This window comes from Scyliorhinus torazame, chromosome 13 (assembly GCF_047496885.1).
Source record: "Scyliorhinus torazame isolate Kashiwa2021f chromosome 13, sScyTor2.1, whole genome shotgun sequence".
NCBI lineage: Eukaryota > Metazoa > Chordata > Chondrichthyes > Carcharhiniformes > Scyliorhinidae > Scyliorhinus > Scyliorhinus torazame.
The window spans coordinates 116,331,540-116,348,915 of NC_092719.1; the positions used below are offsets into that span (position 1 = coordinate 116,331,540).

At 46.9% G+C, this 17,376-nt stretch overlaps 1 protein-coding gene across 1 annotated transcript in view; it reads left to right on the forward strand.

Annotated features, from left to right (window-relative positions):
• Nucleotides 1-17,376, forward strand: part of amt (aminomethyltransferase) — a 52,327-nt gene extending 34,951 nt beyond the window's left edge. The window contains exons 7-9 of the mRNA XM_072472085.1: nucleotides 5,853-6,033; nucleotides 8,481-8,636; nucleotides 15,404-17,376. Coding sequence (XP_072328186.1) covers nucleotides 5,853-6,033; nucleotides 8,481-8,636; nucleotides 15,404-15,582 — 516 coding nt within the window. The 3' untranslated portion in view covers nucleotides 15,583-17,376. The remainder of the gene's footprint in view (nucleotides 1-5,852; nucleotides 6,034-8,480; nucleotides 8,637-15,403) is intronic.

Sequence of the window (17,376 nt, forward strand, 5' to 3'; positions counted from 1 at the left end):
ATTCTACCCTCAATAAACTCATCCTAAATTCTACTAGTTCAACTTCGCACCAAACCCCATTCAACCTGCATTGGCTCCCTGGCAAACATCTGAGGCTGAACCAGACTCCAATACCTCCTACGCTACGCGGCTCGGTTTTATATTTTGTTTTATAATGTTCTTGTGAAGCATCTTGAGATGAAAAATGAAATGAAAATCGCTTATTGTCACAAGTAGGCTTCAAATGAAGTTACTGTGAAAAGCCCCTAGTCGCCACGTTCCGGCGCTTGTTCAGGGAGGCTGGTACGGGAATTGAACCGTGCTGCTGGCCTGCCTTGGTCTGCTTTAAAAGCCAGCTATTTAGCCCAGTGTGCTAAACCAGCTAAACCAAATTTATGACTGGAGGAGGCGTTGACGACAAGAGGACTGGAGAAGGGGGCAGTGTCAGCGGTGTACAGGATAAAGAGGATAAGGCACCACTGGAAGGGATCAAAGCAAAGTGGGAGGAAGAGCTGGGAGAGGTTATAGAGGAGGGGGTCTGGTGTGAGGTGCTCCGGAGTGAATGCCTCCACCTCATGTGCGAGGTTGGGGCTGATACAGCTGAAGGTGGTATATAGAGCGCACCTCACGAGGGCGAGGATGAGCCAATTTTTTGAAGGAGTAGAGGATGTGTGCGAGCGTTGCGGGGGGGGGGCGCGAATCACGTTCATGTGTTTTGGTCCTGTCCAAAGCTAGGGGAGTACTGGAAGGAGGTGTTTAGGGTAATTTCCAAGGTGGTGCGTGTGAAACTGGACCCGGTCCCCAGGAGGCCATATTCGGGGTGTCGGACCAGCCAGGGTTGGAAACGGGAGCGGAGGCAGATATCATAGCCTTCGCCACGTTGATCGCCCGAAGGCGGATCCTGCTGGGATGGAGAGCAGCCTCTCCACCCAGTGCCCTGGCGTGGCGGGGTCACCTGTTGGAATACTTGACCCTTGAGAAGGTTAAGTTCGAACTTAGGGGAAGCTCGGAGGGTTCTACAAGTCACGGGCACTATTTATTATGCACTTTCAAGAACTGGATAACATCGAACATTAGTTGGGGGGGTGGGTGGGGGTTGTGTAGAGTAAGGGTGACTATGGGTAATCCCAGATTCCTTTTTGTCATTTGTTTATGTAAACATGTGGGCTGAGGTTTGGGGGTTGGTGGGCGGATGGGATTGTTGTTATTATGGGGATTGACATATTTTGCTGATTATTGTTTATTCTTGATGGGTGTAAATGCGGGAGAAAATGTGAAAAAGGAGAATAAAAATATTTATTTAAAAAAAACAACCAGATTTATGACATTAACGGCGCTGTACAAATATAAATTGAACACAGATTCTCGAGGGTTGTACATCAGCATTCCCAAATTATCCTTCATCATCCACTGTTGAGTGGATTTTAATCCCATACAAAAGAAAACGCTGCACTAATGACCAACTCCGCTAGATGGTGGTAGAGTACTTCTTTTGGGTGAACATTAAAATGAGACAGCCCTGCAAACATTGCACCTTCAACTGTTCACACAATTTCCAGTTGGCAGTTAGTACTGAATCTGCTTACACCAACCTTGCAAGGCAGTGCATTCCAGATCATGACAATTCTGTGTAACGTTTCTTTTTCTTCATATTGCTTCTGGTACTTTTGCCATTTACCGTAAACCTGTGAACTCCAGAACCCTTTCTCCTTGTATAAGAAATAGGAACAGGATTAAATCGTCAGCCGGATCTAATCCCCCGTTCCATTTTCCAACCCTGTCTCCTGCTTCCGTTGGTACCCAAAGGTCTGTCACTCCCTGGTTTGAATATATTCAGTGACTAAACATCCACAGCTCTTTGGGGTAAAGAGTTGCAAAAATTCACAACCTTTTTGAGTGAGAAATTTCTCTTCATCTAATCTGAAGTGGCTGACCCCTTATCCTGAGACCTGGTTCTAGAGTCCACAGCCAGAGGGGACTCTGTCAAGCCTCATAAGTATTTTATGTGTTTGAATGCCCCTCATTCTCTCCCTGCCTCTCATTCTCTCCCTGTACATCTCCACTCCACTCAAGACAGGATCAACAAAAATATCATGATTTCCTTTGTGCTTGAAATTGAGGCCTTGCAGTCAGTTCCGTCTGATTTCTAACTCTTCCTCATTACGTCTGCACCCCTCCTTCAAACACTATGAAGGTTTTACCTGCAGTTCCCTCCCCACTCCAGTTTTTGTTCAATTCCTCTCATCCACAAAGTCTATGAACCATTCTTTGATCCACTCCTGTCCCAGTACCTGGACTATCTCACTTCCCTGATTTTCTTACTTGGCATCGTCGAACCTGTCTCTCATTGACGTCATTACTGCTGCTTCCCGGAGAAACCTTATCCTCAAACTCCATCAACGTTATTCTAACCTTAATCCCACAACTTCCACTACACGCACTGCCTACACCACCAGAATCACTATCATATATCTGCCCAAGTGAACAATACCCATTATACTTTTCTGTGTAGATCTGGAGATCTCTGGTTTCATCAACAGGGTGTGCAACATTCGCTAATTTCACCAGGGAGCTATATTTGGCCACTTAGGTAGAGTGGTCTGTGTTTTTCTGCTGCTGAATGCCAGTCCATGCCAGTGTGGACAATGGTAAAATTGGTCTTGGCAGTGCTGTTGATACTGCTGCCTATATCCCTGCACAGAGACTGACCAACTGGATGTGTGGCGAGAGAGGCAAAAAGCAATGCCTTCAGAAGAGGAGACTGGGAGTGGTGATATTCATCAAACAAAAAACCTTCCTCAATAACGGAAAAAGGGCATTATCCAATTACTCTCAGAGAAGAAGGTCTGGCAAATACTGCTGTATGAATTGAACAATTGGGAAGTGAATTCGGGGAGGTGGTTGCCTTGTGGTAATGTCACTGGCTCAGTAATCCAGAGGTCTAGGCTAATGTTCTGGGGACACGGATTCAAATCCTGCCACTGCAACTGGTGGAATTTAACTTCAAATTAATAAAAATCTGGAATTGAAGACCTAGTCTTAGTAATGGTGACCATGAAATTATAATCGATTTTTGTAAAAACCCCTCTGGTTCACTAATGTCCTTGAGGGAAGGAAATCTGCTATTCTTACCTGGTCTGGCCTACATGTGATTCCAGACCCACAGAAATGTGGTTGACTCTTAACTGCCTCTGAAATGACCTGGGAGGCCACTCCATTCAAGGACAATTGGGGATGGGCAACAAATGCTGACCTTGCCAATGAATGAATGAAGAAAGAAAGAATAATAATGAGCGCAATACAGAGTGAGTGTGAAATAGAACACGAGAGTTGAGGATAAGGGCTTTTGATTGGAAATGGTTCAGCGACATAGATTGTTATCTGGTCCAAATTAACAGCACAGAATGGTTGGAAAACCGATTGATTGATCAGCAGTTGTAAATCTTTAAAGTGTGAGATGGAGAGTGTACAAAATAAATGTGACATAAAGGCAAATAGTGGGTGCAGCAAAGGATTCAGAGAATCCCTACAGTGCACAAGGGGGCCATTTGGCCCATCAAGTCTACACTGACCCTCCGAAAGAGCACTCCAACCAGACCTACTCCCCACCCTATCCCCATAATCCCGAACATTGTTCATCGCCAATCGACTTAACCTACACATCTTTGGACTGCAAGAGGAAACTGGAGCATCCAGAGGAAATCCACGGAGACATGGGGAGAAGGTGCAAACGCCACACAGACAGTCATCCGAGGCCGGAATTGAACCCTGGTCTCTGGCGCTGTGAGGCAGCAGTGCTAACCATTGCTACTGTTCCGCCCATGCCAATAGAGTTTCATTGGGTAAAGGAAGAGAATAATACAACAACTGAAACTTCAAAAAGAAGCATGTGATTAAAACGAAGTACAAAAAGAATTTGAGAAAAATGTAGAAATTGTAGTTAGGATGTGAAAAGTGAGTTCAGTGAAGAATATTTTTTAAAAGGCAAATGGGTAATATTGAATCTTTACTGTATTCTTTAAGCAGGTGAGGTAAAGTTGACATAGTCCCAGATGAACATAAGACATAGGAGCAGAATTAGGCCACTTTGCCCACTTTGCTCGGCCATTCAATCATGGCTGATATTTTTCTCATCCCCATTCTCCTGCCTTCGCCCGTAACCAATGATCCCCTTATTAATCAATAACCTATCTATCTGTGTCTTAAAGACACTCCGTGATTTGGCTGCCACAGCCTTCTGTGGCAAAGAGTTCCACAGATTCACCACCTCTGGCTGAAGAAATTCCACCTCATCTCTGTCTTAAAGGATCGTCCCTTTAGTCCGATTATGTCCTCTGCTTCTAGTTTTTCCTTCAAGTGGAAACATCCTTTCCACATCAACTCTATCCAGGCCTCGCAGTATCCTGTAAGTTTCAATAAGATCCCCCCTCATCCTTCTAAACTTAACGACTACAGACCCAGAGCCCTCAACCGTTCCTCATACGACAAGCTCTTCATTCCAGGGATCACTCTTGTGAACCTTCTCTGGCCAGCACATCGTTCCTTGGGTGCGGGGCCTAAAACTGCTCTCAATACTCCAAATGGGGTCTGACCAGAGCCTTCTACAGTCTCAGGAGTACATCCCTGGTCTTGTATTCTAGCCCTCTTGACATGAGTGCTAACATTGCATTTGCCTTCTTAACTGCCGACTGAACCTGCACATTTACCTTAAGAAAATCATGATCAAGGACTCCCAAGTCCCTTTGTGCTTCTGATTTCCTAAGCATAGGAAGCCACCATAGATGGCTTTTCCCTTTAAGGGGGAGAGCTGACTGGTAGTGATTTAACCTGAGGATCACCACACCTCAGGCGAGGGGCACGGTTGAGAAGGTGAGGCCTTTACGAATAACCTCAGCCGATAATTGAACCTGCGCTGTTGGCCTTGCTCTGCATCACAAACCAGCTGTCTAGCCAAGTGAGCTATTTTATAAATATATAAAAAGTGAGTCTCATTCACAAGTGTGGAATCACTCGCAGTGGCAGGCAGTTGGTGGCAATATGATTTTGCTATTTTGCATTTCTCTTTAAGATGATGGTGAGAGTGGTAATGTAGACATACAGGAGGGCGAGGTGCAACAACAGTAATGATAACTGGGAAAGGCATTGGGTTGGATTTAAAGAGTCAAACTCAAGGTGGATAACTCAATCCCACTGCCCTGCTCACTTCCCATGACTGTATCAATCCCACTTCCTTGCTCTCTCCTATTATCCTGCATGAATCCCACTTTACCTTCTCTCCCAATAGCCGGTATCAATCCCACTGCCCCACATTCTCGCAATAGCCCTGTAACAATCCCAAAAGCATGGTGGCACATTGATTAGCACTGCTGCCTCATAGCGCCAGGGACCTAAATTTGACTCCAGCTTTGGGTGACTCTGTGTGGAGTTTGCACGTTCTCCCCATGTCTGTGTGGATTTTCTCCGGGTGCTCCAGTTTCCTCCCACAGTCCTAAGGTGTGCAGGATAGATGGATTGACCATGATGAATTGCCGCTTTATAACCAAAGATGCGCAAGTTAGGTGGGGTTATGCGGATAGAACAAGGGAGTGGGCCTAGTGTGGTGCTCTTTCAGAGGGTTGGTGCAGACCAATGGGTTAAATGGTATTTTGCACTGCAGGTATTCAATGGAGTGGTAATTTGTTTTAGTTTTGAAATATGGCTACGTGTGTGGGGTGAAAGAGCAATGGGGCTTAGTTTAGTGATTGATTTGGGGCTTTTGGGAGTGGGGATTGGTTTGGATTGTTCTACCTATGAGCTGCAAGGATTTGATGGGAGGGCCCTCCTCCAATGCTAGAAACCTTTATAAATCTAACATTTTCACTTCTAAATTTTAGATCTCGGTCCCTATTCAGCGTACAGTGGAGTTGGCAGAGTTGCTGTTAAGGAACAGTGAGGTGAGACTCGCTGGTCTTGGGTCGAGGGATAGCTTACGCCTGGAGGCTGGACTTTGTCTTTATGGAAATGACATTGATGAGACCACCACTCCAGTGGAAGCGACCCTATTGTGGACCATAGGTATTCCACCTATCCCCTCTCTGTTTTTCTTATCAAATATAATGGCCTAGCTTCATAACCAGATGCTCTGAAACCAGCCCTGGGACTACTTGATGCTTTGAGTCAATATATTCAGCTCACATTCCACCCCAGACTTCAGTTGGGTCTGTCTTTAATTGTTACTGAATCTTCACCTTCTGGATGCACGTGTTTAGTGTCACAAAGCTTTGGTTATAAATACACCATTTGACCAATTTTCCCATCTTTTGACTTATTATCTAACTTCTATAGAACTTTTCACTCTGTTTTTCCAACTGTTTCCTCCTCCCCTTTTTCCAATCCTGCTATTTTGATTTAATTTTCAGTTTGGTTCTGTCTGTTTTGATATTTAATATCATCTTCTCCATGAAGTTTTTGATGTTGGTTTAGTTTAGATAAAGCCCATGCAATCCGTACAGTTTTGCCTTGCTCCAAAACAGGTAGCCACACTCGAGGATGTTAAGACCCTCCACTTAAATTCACTCCTCCAGTTACAGTTTGAAGTGTCTAACTTGCTTGTCCCTAACATATCGTGGTGAGCGGATTGAGGAGTGAGCTAGAAATCACTCATTCATCCAACACCTAACTTGCTTTGCAATGCTTACGTCCTTATCCTATTGTACTTCCCACAAAAGGAAAATCTCATCTTTCTCTTTCTGGAACTTTTTCTCTCTGTTCTCCTGTGTTAAGCCTTTTTATCAGGTATCTGAGAAACATTTGGGAATCTCAATCATTGCTGCTTATTCTTCTGGTATAGAATGACCTATAATTACCACCCTGATGTTCCCTTTGCAGCTTTATCTATTTAACCCCCACCGCACCTACACCCCTTCTACTCTGGGAAGCAGGAGAAAGCTTTCACCAACACTAAACAACATTGTTTCAGGTTGATGATCTGGAGGCACGTAGGAGCAGGAGTAAGCCATTCAACTCATAGTGCCTGCTCTGCCATTCAAGCCCGTTATGGCTGATCATCCATTTCAGTGCCTTTTTCCCCACATTATACCTAAATCCTTTTATGACATTTGTATTTGGAAATCTATCAATTGCAGGGGGCAGCACAGTGGTGCAGTGGTTAGCACTGCTGCCTCACGGCGCCGAGGTCCCAGGTTCGATCCCAGCCCTGGGTCACTGTCCGTGTGGAGTTTGCACATTCTCCCCATGTCTGTGTGGGTCTCACCCCCACAACCGAAAAAGATGTGCAGGGTAGTGGATTGGCTACACTAAATTGCCCCTTAATTGGAAAAAAGTATTGGGTACTCTAAATTTAAGAAAAAGAAATATATCGATCTCTGCTTTAAATAAACTCAATGATTGAGCTTCCACGGCCCTCTGGGTAGTGAATTCCAAAGATTCACAACCCGCTGAGTAAAAATAAATTCCTCGTCATCTCGGTCCTAATTTTCTGACTGTTCTGTTGAAAACTCATAGACCTGAGATGTTGACTCTGTTTCACGCTCCACAGTTGCTGCGGAGTATTTCCAGCATTTTCTGTTTTTATTAAAGCTTTGACCAACCTTGTCCACAACGCAGACAGCCCAGTGCTGTCTAATTGCTGGGTGGCTTCAGACTCTCAGCATCCCTGTGCCTGACCTGCCTATTTCATCCTCTCCCCACCCCTGATTGTCACCCGCTGCCTTTGGCCTCATGTACACTGTCTTCCAATGATGTTGAACTGGAACAAGTCCAAAGGAGCTATTTCTTGCAATGCAGTTGGCCCTGGATACTCCTGACTTCCAGTAATCCTCACATTGCCTCACAGTCGCCTCACCTGCCCTGACCTGAAAGTCTAGTCACTGGCTGAGAATCAGCTAGTCCAACTTTCTCGCCACTGAATTCCTACTCTTGGTCAACATCCCTGTTTGTTTTGGGATCTTGATTCAGCTGGCATTTATTGCCCATCCCAAGTTGTCCTGTACAGCTCAGTGACTTGATTAGGGCACCTCAGAGGGCAATTATGAATCTATCATGATGGAGGAGGACTGAGGTCACTTTTAGGACAGGCTGGGCAAGGGCAGTGGAAAGGACATTAGCAAACCAGTTGAATTTTAACGGCAATCCCATGGATTCATGGTCTCTTTTACAGAAACCAGAGTTTAATTTCCAGATTTTTAAACCAAATTCAGGTTCTCAAACTGCCGCAGTGGGATTTGAAGTGGTGTTCTCTGGTCAGTGATGTAACCTAAGAAACTAACTTGAACACCTAAACTCCCTCCTTACTTGGGTGATCTTCCATATCCTTGGTCTCCTCAGTTGGGTCCCATGGTGGCTAGTGTGCATATTTTGCCCACCCAACAATTGACCACAAAGGGACTGGCTATTGGCACATTTCGATCCACTGACAAGTGAGATGGTTTTGCCGGTCCCTTTGCCTGGACAGAGTTTCTAACCTGGGAATCTTTTCTCGCTTCGCCCCCCACCCTGCTTAGGAAAGCGACGTAGGGCTGCTGCAGACTTCCCCGGAGCATCGATCATCCTGAGGCAGATCAAAGAGAAAACGAAACGGAAGCGAGTGGGCCTGACGTCGGCCGGCCCCCCAGTCAGGCAGCACACGCCTATTTTAAACCCCGACGGCAAAGTCATTGGTAAGTTCTGGAATGGCAACCCGAGTGGGGCAGCCAGAGAATCTGGAAATGCACTGCAACAATAACTTTCAAAACAATAATTGGACAAACACTTGAAAGGGAAAACAATGCAGGGGAAAGGGAAAAGAGCAGGAGGGAATGCTAACTGGATTGTTCTTTCAAAGAGTCGGCACAGATATAATGGGCCAAATGGCCGCCTGCTGTGCTGTATGATTGCCCTTCGTATTGTGCATCCTCCCTGCACTGTGTTTGGAAACCTGTCTCCAGCGGCTGTTCTGGATAAGTGCTGTAGTCATAAACAACCTGCAACCACCTCATGGGGACAGAAGCTTGTTGTTGGATGGTGTTGTCTTCTGTCAGCCCTGGGTAGCACTCTTGCCGTTGGCTCAGAAAGTTGTGGGTTCAAGTCCCACTCCAGCATCTTGGGCACACAATCTAGGCTGACACTCTTGTACAGTACTGAAGGAGCACTGTACTTTCATAGAGTCGTCATGGTACAGAAAAAGGCCATTCAGCCCATCAGGTTCATGTTGCAGATCAGTCCAGTCAGTTCCATTCCCCCGCTCTAGCCCTGCAAATCTACTTTCATCAAATGCCTGTCCAATTGGTCACTGTCCGTGTGGAGTTTGCACATTCTCCCCATGTCTGCGTGGATTTCACCACACAACCCAAAGATGTGCAGGTTAGGTGGACTGGCCACGCTAAAATTGCCCCTTAATTGGAGAAAAAAATAATTGGTTTATTTTTAAAAAATGCCTGTCCAATTTCTGTCATGGAGGCGATGTTCGACCTCGACCTTGTCTATCTGCTCAGGTGGTGGTACATGATCACGTGACATGATTCAGAGAAGAACGGGTGCTTTCGCCCCAGTGACCCTGGTCAATTGTTATCCTTTGATCAATATCACAAAAACATTTCTTTATACTTACATGAGATGTGGACTTCTACTGGCTAGGCAAACATTTGTTTAAATGTATTTTATTACAAACATGTATCAAAACATGTTCCAACACATAAACGCCCCAGGAAACATACTTCCCAGCAACCAACTATACAGTCTGTACAAGTTTTTTTTTCCTCCCTTTGTCACCTCCCCCCCCTCCCCCCCCCCCCCCAAACATCCCCCACCATTTCTCAAACCCCCCTGCTGAGCCCCTTAACTCATACCTTATCTTCTCTAACTGCAGGAAGTCGTACAGGTCACCCAACCAAGCCGCTGCCCCCGGTGGCGATGCCAACCGCCACTCCAGTAAAATTCACCGGGGTGCAATCAGAGAGGCGAAGGCCAAGACATCGGCCTTCCTCCTCTCCGTGAGGTCCGGCTTCTCTGAAACCCCAAATATCGCCACCAAAGGGGGCGGATCCACATCCTCCTCCACTATCCTTTTTTTAAATGAATTTAGAGTACCCAATTCATTTTTCCAGCAGGGATATCCCGGCAACCTCGGAACCCTCTCCAATCCCTAACCTGCAGATACCTGAACTGATTCCCCCCTCGGCAGCTCTACCCTCTCCCTTAGCGCTCCAGACTGGCAAACCCTTCCTCCAAATACAGATCCCTCACCTTGGGCAGACCCACTTCCCTCCACCTCCTGTATACACTTCCTGTATACACTATCCTCCACCCCCCCCCCCCCCCCCCCCCCCCCCCGGCTCAAACCCATAATTCTTGCACAGCTGCATTAACACTGACATCCCTTCCATCCTAAAATGCCTCCTCAACTGATTCCATATCTTCACCGTGCACTGCTCCACCGGGCTCCCTGGATATCTACTCTGAACCATTGGCAATGCTGCCATCACCATAGCCCTCAAACGACCCCTTACAAGATTCCTCCTCCATCCTAACCCACACTACCCTTTCCCTTTCCCACCATCACTGCACCTTATCCACATTTGCTGCCCAATAATAATGAAGCAGGTTCGGCAATGCCAACCCCTCTCCCACTGCCTCTGTAGCAGGGTCCTCCAGAGCCCCGGCACCTTCTCCCCCCATACAAAGTCCGAAATGATCGTGTCCAATTTCCGAAAAAAGGCCTTTGGTATGAAGATCGGGAGAGCCTGAAAAATAAACTAACCTCGGCAGAATATTCATTTTCACCACTTGGACCCTCCCCGCCAACTGCAGTGTATCCCATCTCTTAAGATCCCCCCCCCCGGCTTCCTCCACCAACTTTGTTAAGTTCTACTTGTGGAGCGCCGTCCATTCCCTCGCTACCTGAATCCCAAAATACTTAAACCCTGCTACCATAAATGGCATCCCCCCCCCCACTAAATGTGCCCGCCGTACCAGCTCATTCACCGGGAAAACTGCGCTTTTCTGGCATTCAGTTTATACCCCGGAAACCCTCCAAACCGCCCCAGCAGGCCCATAATCCTTCCCATACTCTCCAGCAGATCTGAAACATACAGCAAGAGGTCATCAGCACCCGACGCTCCCTCTGTCCCTTCATAATCCCCTGCCACTCTACCGACCCCCTCAGAGCAATCGCCAACGGCTCTATGACCAATGCAAACACTAACGGCGACAGCGGGTACCCCTGCCTTGTACCCCTGTGTAAGTCAAAGCTCCACAAACTCATATTATTCATCCTCACACTCGCCTTTGGTGCCACATACAGCAACCGCACCCATGCCACAAATCATGGCCCAACCCCAAACCTTCCCAAAACCTCGAACAAGTACCGCCACTCCACCCAATCAATTGCCTTCTCCACGTCCATGGACACCACCATTTCTGGTACCAGAGTCCCCAACGGATTCATCCCTACATTCAACAGCCGTCTTATATTACTCGCAAGCTGCCTGCCCTTCACGAAGCCTGTTTGATCTTCTGCAACCACTCCCGGGATACAATCCTTGTTGCCAATCCTTAATTGTCCTTGAGAAATTGGTGGTGGGCTTCTGCCTTGTGGTGTCAGTACACTCACAGTGCTGCAGATTCATTGATGGTAATGTCATGGGGAGATGGTTAGATTTTCTCTTACTGGAATGTGATATTGTTGCTGGACTAATAATCTAGAGACCCACGGTAATGATCTGGGGACCTGGGTTTGAATCCCACCATGGCAGGTGGTGGAATTTAAACTCAATAAAATATCTGGAATTAAAAGTCAAATGGTGACCATTGTCGATTGTCATAAAAACCTTTCTGGTTCACTGATGGCCTTTAAGGAAAGAAATCTGCCATCCCCACCTGGTCTGGCCTACATGTGACTCCAAGCCTTAAGAAATGTGGTTGACTCTTAAATGCCTCTGAAATGGCCTAGCAAGCCACTCCGTGGTATTCAACCGCTACAAAAACACGAGAAAGAAATGAAGCCAGACTACCCGGCATTGACCCAGGCACCGGAAACGACAAGGGCAAACCCAGCCCTGTCGACCCTGAAAAGCCATCCTTACTAACTTCTGGGGCTTGTGCCAAAGTTGGGAGAGCTGTCTCACACGCTAGTCAAGCAACAACCTGACACAGTCATGTTCATCAGAATCGTACCTTACAAACAATGTCCCAGACACCACTACCACCATTCCTGGGTATGTCCTGTCTCATCAGCAGGACAGACCCAGCAGAGGTGGGGGCAGAGTGGTATACTGTCGGGAGGGAGTTGCCCTAGGAGTCCTCAACATTGACTCTGGGCCCCGTGAAATCTCATGGCTTCAGGTTAAACATGGGCAAGGAAACCTCCTGCTGATTACCACATACCGGCCACCGTCAGCTGATTAATCAGTACTCCTCCATGTTGAACATGACTTGGAGGAAGCATTGAGGGTGGCAAGGGAACAGAATATAATCTGGGTGGGGACTTCAATGTCCACCGCCAAGAGTGGCTCAGTAGTACCACCAAAGACCGAGCTGGCTGGGCCCTAATGGACATAGCTGCTAGACTGGGACTGCAGCAGGTGGTGAGGGAACCAACAAGAGGGAAAGACATACTTGACCTCATCCTCACCAACCTGCCTGCTGCAGATGCATCTGTCCTGATAGTACTAGTCGAAGTGACCACCGCATAGTCCTTGTGGAGACAAAGTCCCGTCTTCACCTTGAGGACACCGTCCATCGTGTTGCCTGGATACCCACCATCGAGCTGAATGCGATAGACTTCGAACAGATCTAGCAACTTAAGACCGGACATCCATGAGGCGCTGTGGGCCATCAGCAGCAGCAGAATTGTACTCCTCCATAATCTGCAAACTCATGGCCCGGCCTATCCCCAACGCTACCATTACCACTCAGGTAGGGGATCAACCCTGGTTCACAGAAGAGTGCAAGAGAGCATGCCAGGAGCAACACCAGGCATACCTAAAAATGAGGTGGCAACCTGGTGGACTACTTGTGTGCCAAACAGCATAAACAGCAAGTATCAGTCTACTCCCATCATCAGAAAAGTGAGGGAAGGAGTCGTCAACAGTGCTATTAAACGGCACTTACTCAGCAATAACCTGCTTACGGGTGCTGTTTGGATTCTGCCATGGTCACTCAGCCCCTGACATTACAGGCTTGGTTCAAAAATGGACAAAAGAACTGAATGCCAGAGGTGAGGCGAGGGTGACTGCCTTTGACATCAAGAGGGCATTTGTCCAAATTTGGCATCAAGGAGCACTAGCAAAACTGGAGTCAATGAGAATCGGAGGAAAACTCTCCGCTGGTTGGAACCATACCTGGCACAAAGGAAGATGGTTGTGGTTAGAGGTTAATCATCTCAGCTACATAATATCATTGCAGGGATTCCTCAGGATCATAGAATTTACAGTGCAGAAGGAGGCCGTTCGGCCCATCGAGTCTGCACCGGCTCTTGGAAAGAGCACCCTACCCAAGGTCAACACCTCCACCCTATTCCCATAACCCAGTAACCCCACCCAACACTAAGGGCAATTTTGGACACTAGGGGCAATTTACCATGGCCAATTCGCCTAACCTGCACACCTTTGGACTGTGGGAGGAAACCGGAGCACCCGGAGGAAACCCACGCACACACTGGGAGAACGTGCAGACTCCGCACAGAGTGACCCAAGCCGGGAATCGAACCTGGGACTCTGGAGCTGTGAAGCAATTATGCTAACCACTATGCTACCATGCTGACCCTGCTGATAATGTCCTAGGCCCAACCATCTTCAGCTACTTCCATCAATGATCTCCCTTCCAACATAAGGTGAGAAATGGGGATGTTCACAGATGACTGCACAATGTTCAGTACCATCCGCAACTCCTCAGATAATGGTGCAGTCCATGTCCAAATGCAACAAGACCTGGACAATACCCAGGCTTAGGCTGACAAGTGGCAAGTTACATTTGCACCACACGAGTGCAAGGCAATGACCATCTCCGACATGAGAGGATCTAACCCAGCCCTTTGACATTCAATGGCATTATCGTCGCTGAATCCACTACACTCAACATCTCAATGTGCTGGGGCTTACCATTGATCAGAAACTGAACTGGACTAGCCGTATTAATATTGTGGCCAATAATAATAATAATTGCTTATTGTCACAAGTAGGCTTCAATGAAGTTACTGTGAAAAGCCCCTAGTCGCCACATTCCGGCGCCTGTTCGGGAGGCCGGTACGGGAATTGAACACGCTGCTGGCCTTGTTCTGCATTACAAGCCAGCTGTTTAGCTCACTGTGCTACCAGAGCAGGTCAAAGGCTAGGAATCCTCCTGACCCCCGCCCCCCGAAGTCTGTCGTTCATCTACAAAGCACAAGTCAGGAGTGTAATGGAATACACTCCATTTGCCTGGCTGAGTGCAGCTCCAGCAACGCTCAAGAAGCTTGACACCATCCAAAACAAAGCAGCCCACTTGATTGCTCCCCCTTCCACAAACATTCAAACCCTCCACCACCGACGAGCAGTGGCAGCCGTGTGTACCATCTACAAGATGCACTGCAGTAACTCACCAAGATTTCTTAGACAGCACCTTTCAAACCCACGACCATTACCATCAAGAAGGACAAAGCAGCAGATACCCGGGAACCCCAGCACCTGGAGATTCCCCTCCAAGTCACTCACCACCCTGACGTAGAAATATATTGCCGTTCCTTCACTGCCACTGGGTCAAAATCCTGGAACTCCCTTCCTCACAGCACTGTGGGTGTACCCACACCTCAGGGACTGCAGCGGTTCACGAAGGCAACTCACCATCAGCTTCTGAAGGGCAACTAGGGATGGGCAATAAATGCTGCCCTAACAGGGGCGCCCACATCCCATAAATTAATTTTTTTTATAAGACGCATCGCCTGGTGCTTTGTGCCTCAAATGTTAATTGTCACTTATCAGCCCACACCTGGATATTGTCCAGATCACGCTGCATTTTGGCATAGACTGCATCGGCAAAAGCACGTTGCTGTTTGTGGGATCTTGCTCTACACACTGGTTGCCACCTTTCCTACATCACAGCAGTGACTACAGTTCACAAACACTTCATTAGCTGGAAAGCATTCTCAGACGATGTGCAGCAATGTGCCTTTTCCCTGGGTTGAATATTACCCCATGGGGTGATGATGTCAGGCCGCTGGCGTGGGTAAACCCTTCTCCCATGCAGCACATTGATATGTAATTTGTGATCTGTTGAAACCGGTGCTTGTGCGGTCAGACATTTGTGAAGCGGGGGAGGTAGGGATCGGTGTGTTTCTTGTGCATAGAAATGCCTGCTGAATTTCAGGAAAATTCTCAATGACAATGAAGATTATTTTTAATGTAATTAATCGATAAGGAAGAATATGGCATTTATACTAACCTCTTAATCCTTGTTTTCCATTGACTCTCAGGGGAGGTGACGAGTGGTTGCCCCTCCCCCTGTCTGAAACTGAACATTGCCATGGGATATGTGGATGCGGAGTACAGCAAGCCGGGCACATCGATAAAGGTGGAGGTTCGCAAGAAGATTGTGGATGCCATCGTCTCCAAGATGCCTTTTGTACCGTCTAAATACTATGCTGTGAAGTGAATGTCTCCTTTGCTGATTGAGATAAATGAATGCTTTGCATAAGATTACTAGATTTAATTATGTATTTTAATAATTTAAATGTTTTTTTTGTATCTGCCATTTATTTACAAAGGTTAGCTGTTGACTTGGTCTCACCTCCTACCCTGTTGCGTGAAGGTATAGTTTTCATAGGGATGGTAGAAATCCTATTTGATAACGAACATGGTGAGATCATTGCTCATCGCTGTCTGCACTTGGTCCCCACCTGATCAGAACTGTAGAACCCACAACCGAAGGCCGGCTGCACGGTGAATAAACGCTGCTTTTAACAAGCGCATCAACATCCACCACATCTGGGTGATGACACACATGCCAGGTGAACAATAAACTCGCCAAAACTCTATCAAGAAGCTCAGCTGCAGAATCCCGCGTGTCCAACACCGAACTGGATTAGATCTTAGCTCCCAGGATAAAGGCAGAGCCGGTAATGTGTGAAGGGGTGCCGGGACAAGCCCTGACTGGGATTCTTCGTTCTGACCTTTTATTTTTGGGCGATGGTTTTTGTTTTTACACCAACTTCCTCGGCTCTCTCGCCAGCTCTGACATCTTGCTGCTGTGCAGCACCTTGCACACTTGGCTGTTCTTTGCGCAAGCCATGACAGTGAAAACATTGAGAGATAGTCATTCAGAGGTGGCATCACAGTGCCATCCAGTTCTTTGCAACAGGGAATGGCAGGGAGCTGGCAGCAGTACAACCGGTTGCCCGTTATTTCCCCCATGCCCCAGCCCAAAGAACAATAGAGCCCTGCTTTAAACAACTGACTCAGCACAAACCAGGAGTCCATGGGGCTCGGTGAGACCCGGTGCTTTGACAATAGGGTTTGACCATGGAGGTGAGAAGACTTTTGGTAAGGGTGTCATACACAGCAGCCTCACCACACTCAGAAGCCACTGTCACCAGCTCTTTATTGGTGACAAAGCCTTTATTCAGTCAAGTTTCTGAAGACTAATCTTTGTGGACCAATCTTAGATACTGCAGCTGTAAATGAATATGGAGCGTTTAAGAATATAACTAATAATTCTATTACTACTGAGGGTGTAGATTAGACCAATAAGAACTGAATGATTCCTGCAATAACTGAATAATGAACCAAATACTAATTGGCGTGATTGAATTGATATGTGAAGGAGATGGTCACTTTGGTTCCTGCAGCCAGAGTGTAATGAATTGTGCCTGGTGTTTACAAACAGTAGATTGGGCTTCTATGATCTCTGTAGAGAAATCAATGCCTCCTTGAGGAATTGTTGATTATTTTTGGATATGTTTGTGAAATGTATCTGTGGAATAACAAAATACAGCATTCAGGAGAGAGGGACTGACTTAGATTTGTATGAGAAAGTTACCCTGACTGGTCAACTCTGCATCATTGTTGAAAACCAACGTCATCTCCGACACAACCCAAATCTTTCCCAGAACCTCTCCAGACCCCTGGACCTGTTCCCAACCCCTGGGCCCTCCCGACCCCCTTGCCGACCCCTGGACCCCCTCCCGAGCCCAAACTTCCTTCAGCCTCCTTCCTTCTGGAAGCTTTTAAAACCAAGTTCCCTATTCCTTGGGCACATGTTCCTGAATTGTTTAATTCCTCTCCCTGTTCTTTCCAGTCAAGATGATGTCATGTGCTTTGGGCTCATATGTCTCCCTTTTTAAAATAAAAGTACTGTGTAACATTGGATGATATTTGATAACTATTTTATTGGGATGGAGTCAAAAAAGCATCTGTTATATTTTAATTAAACACTAATTTATAATATGTA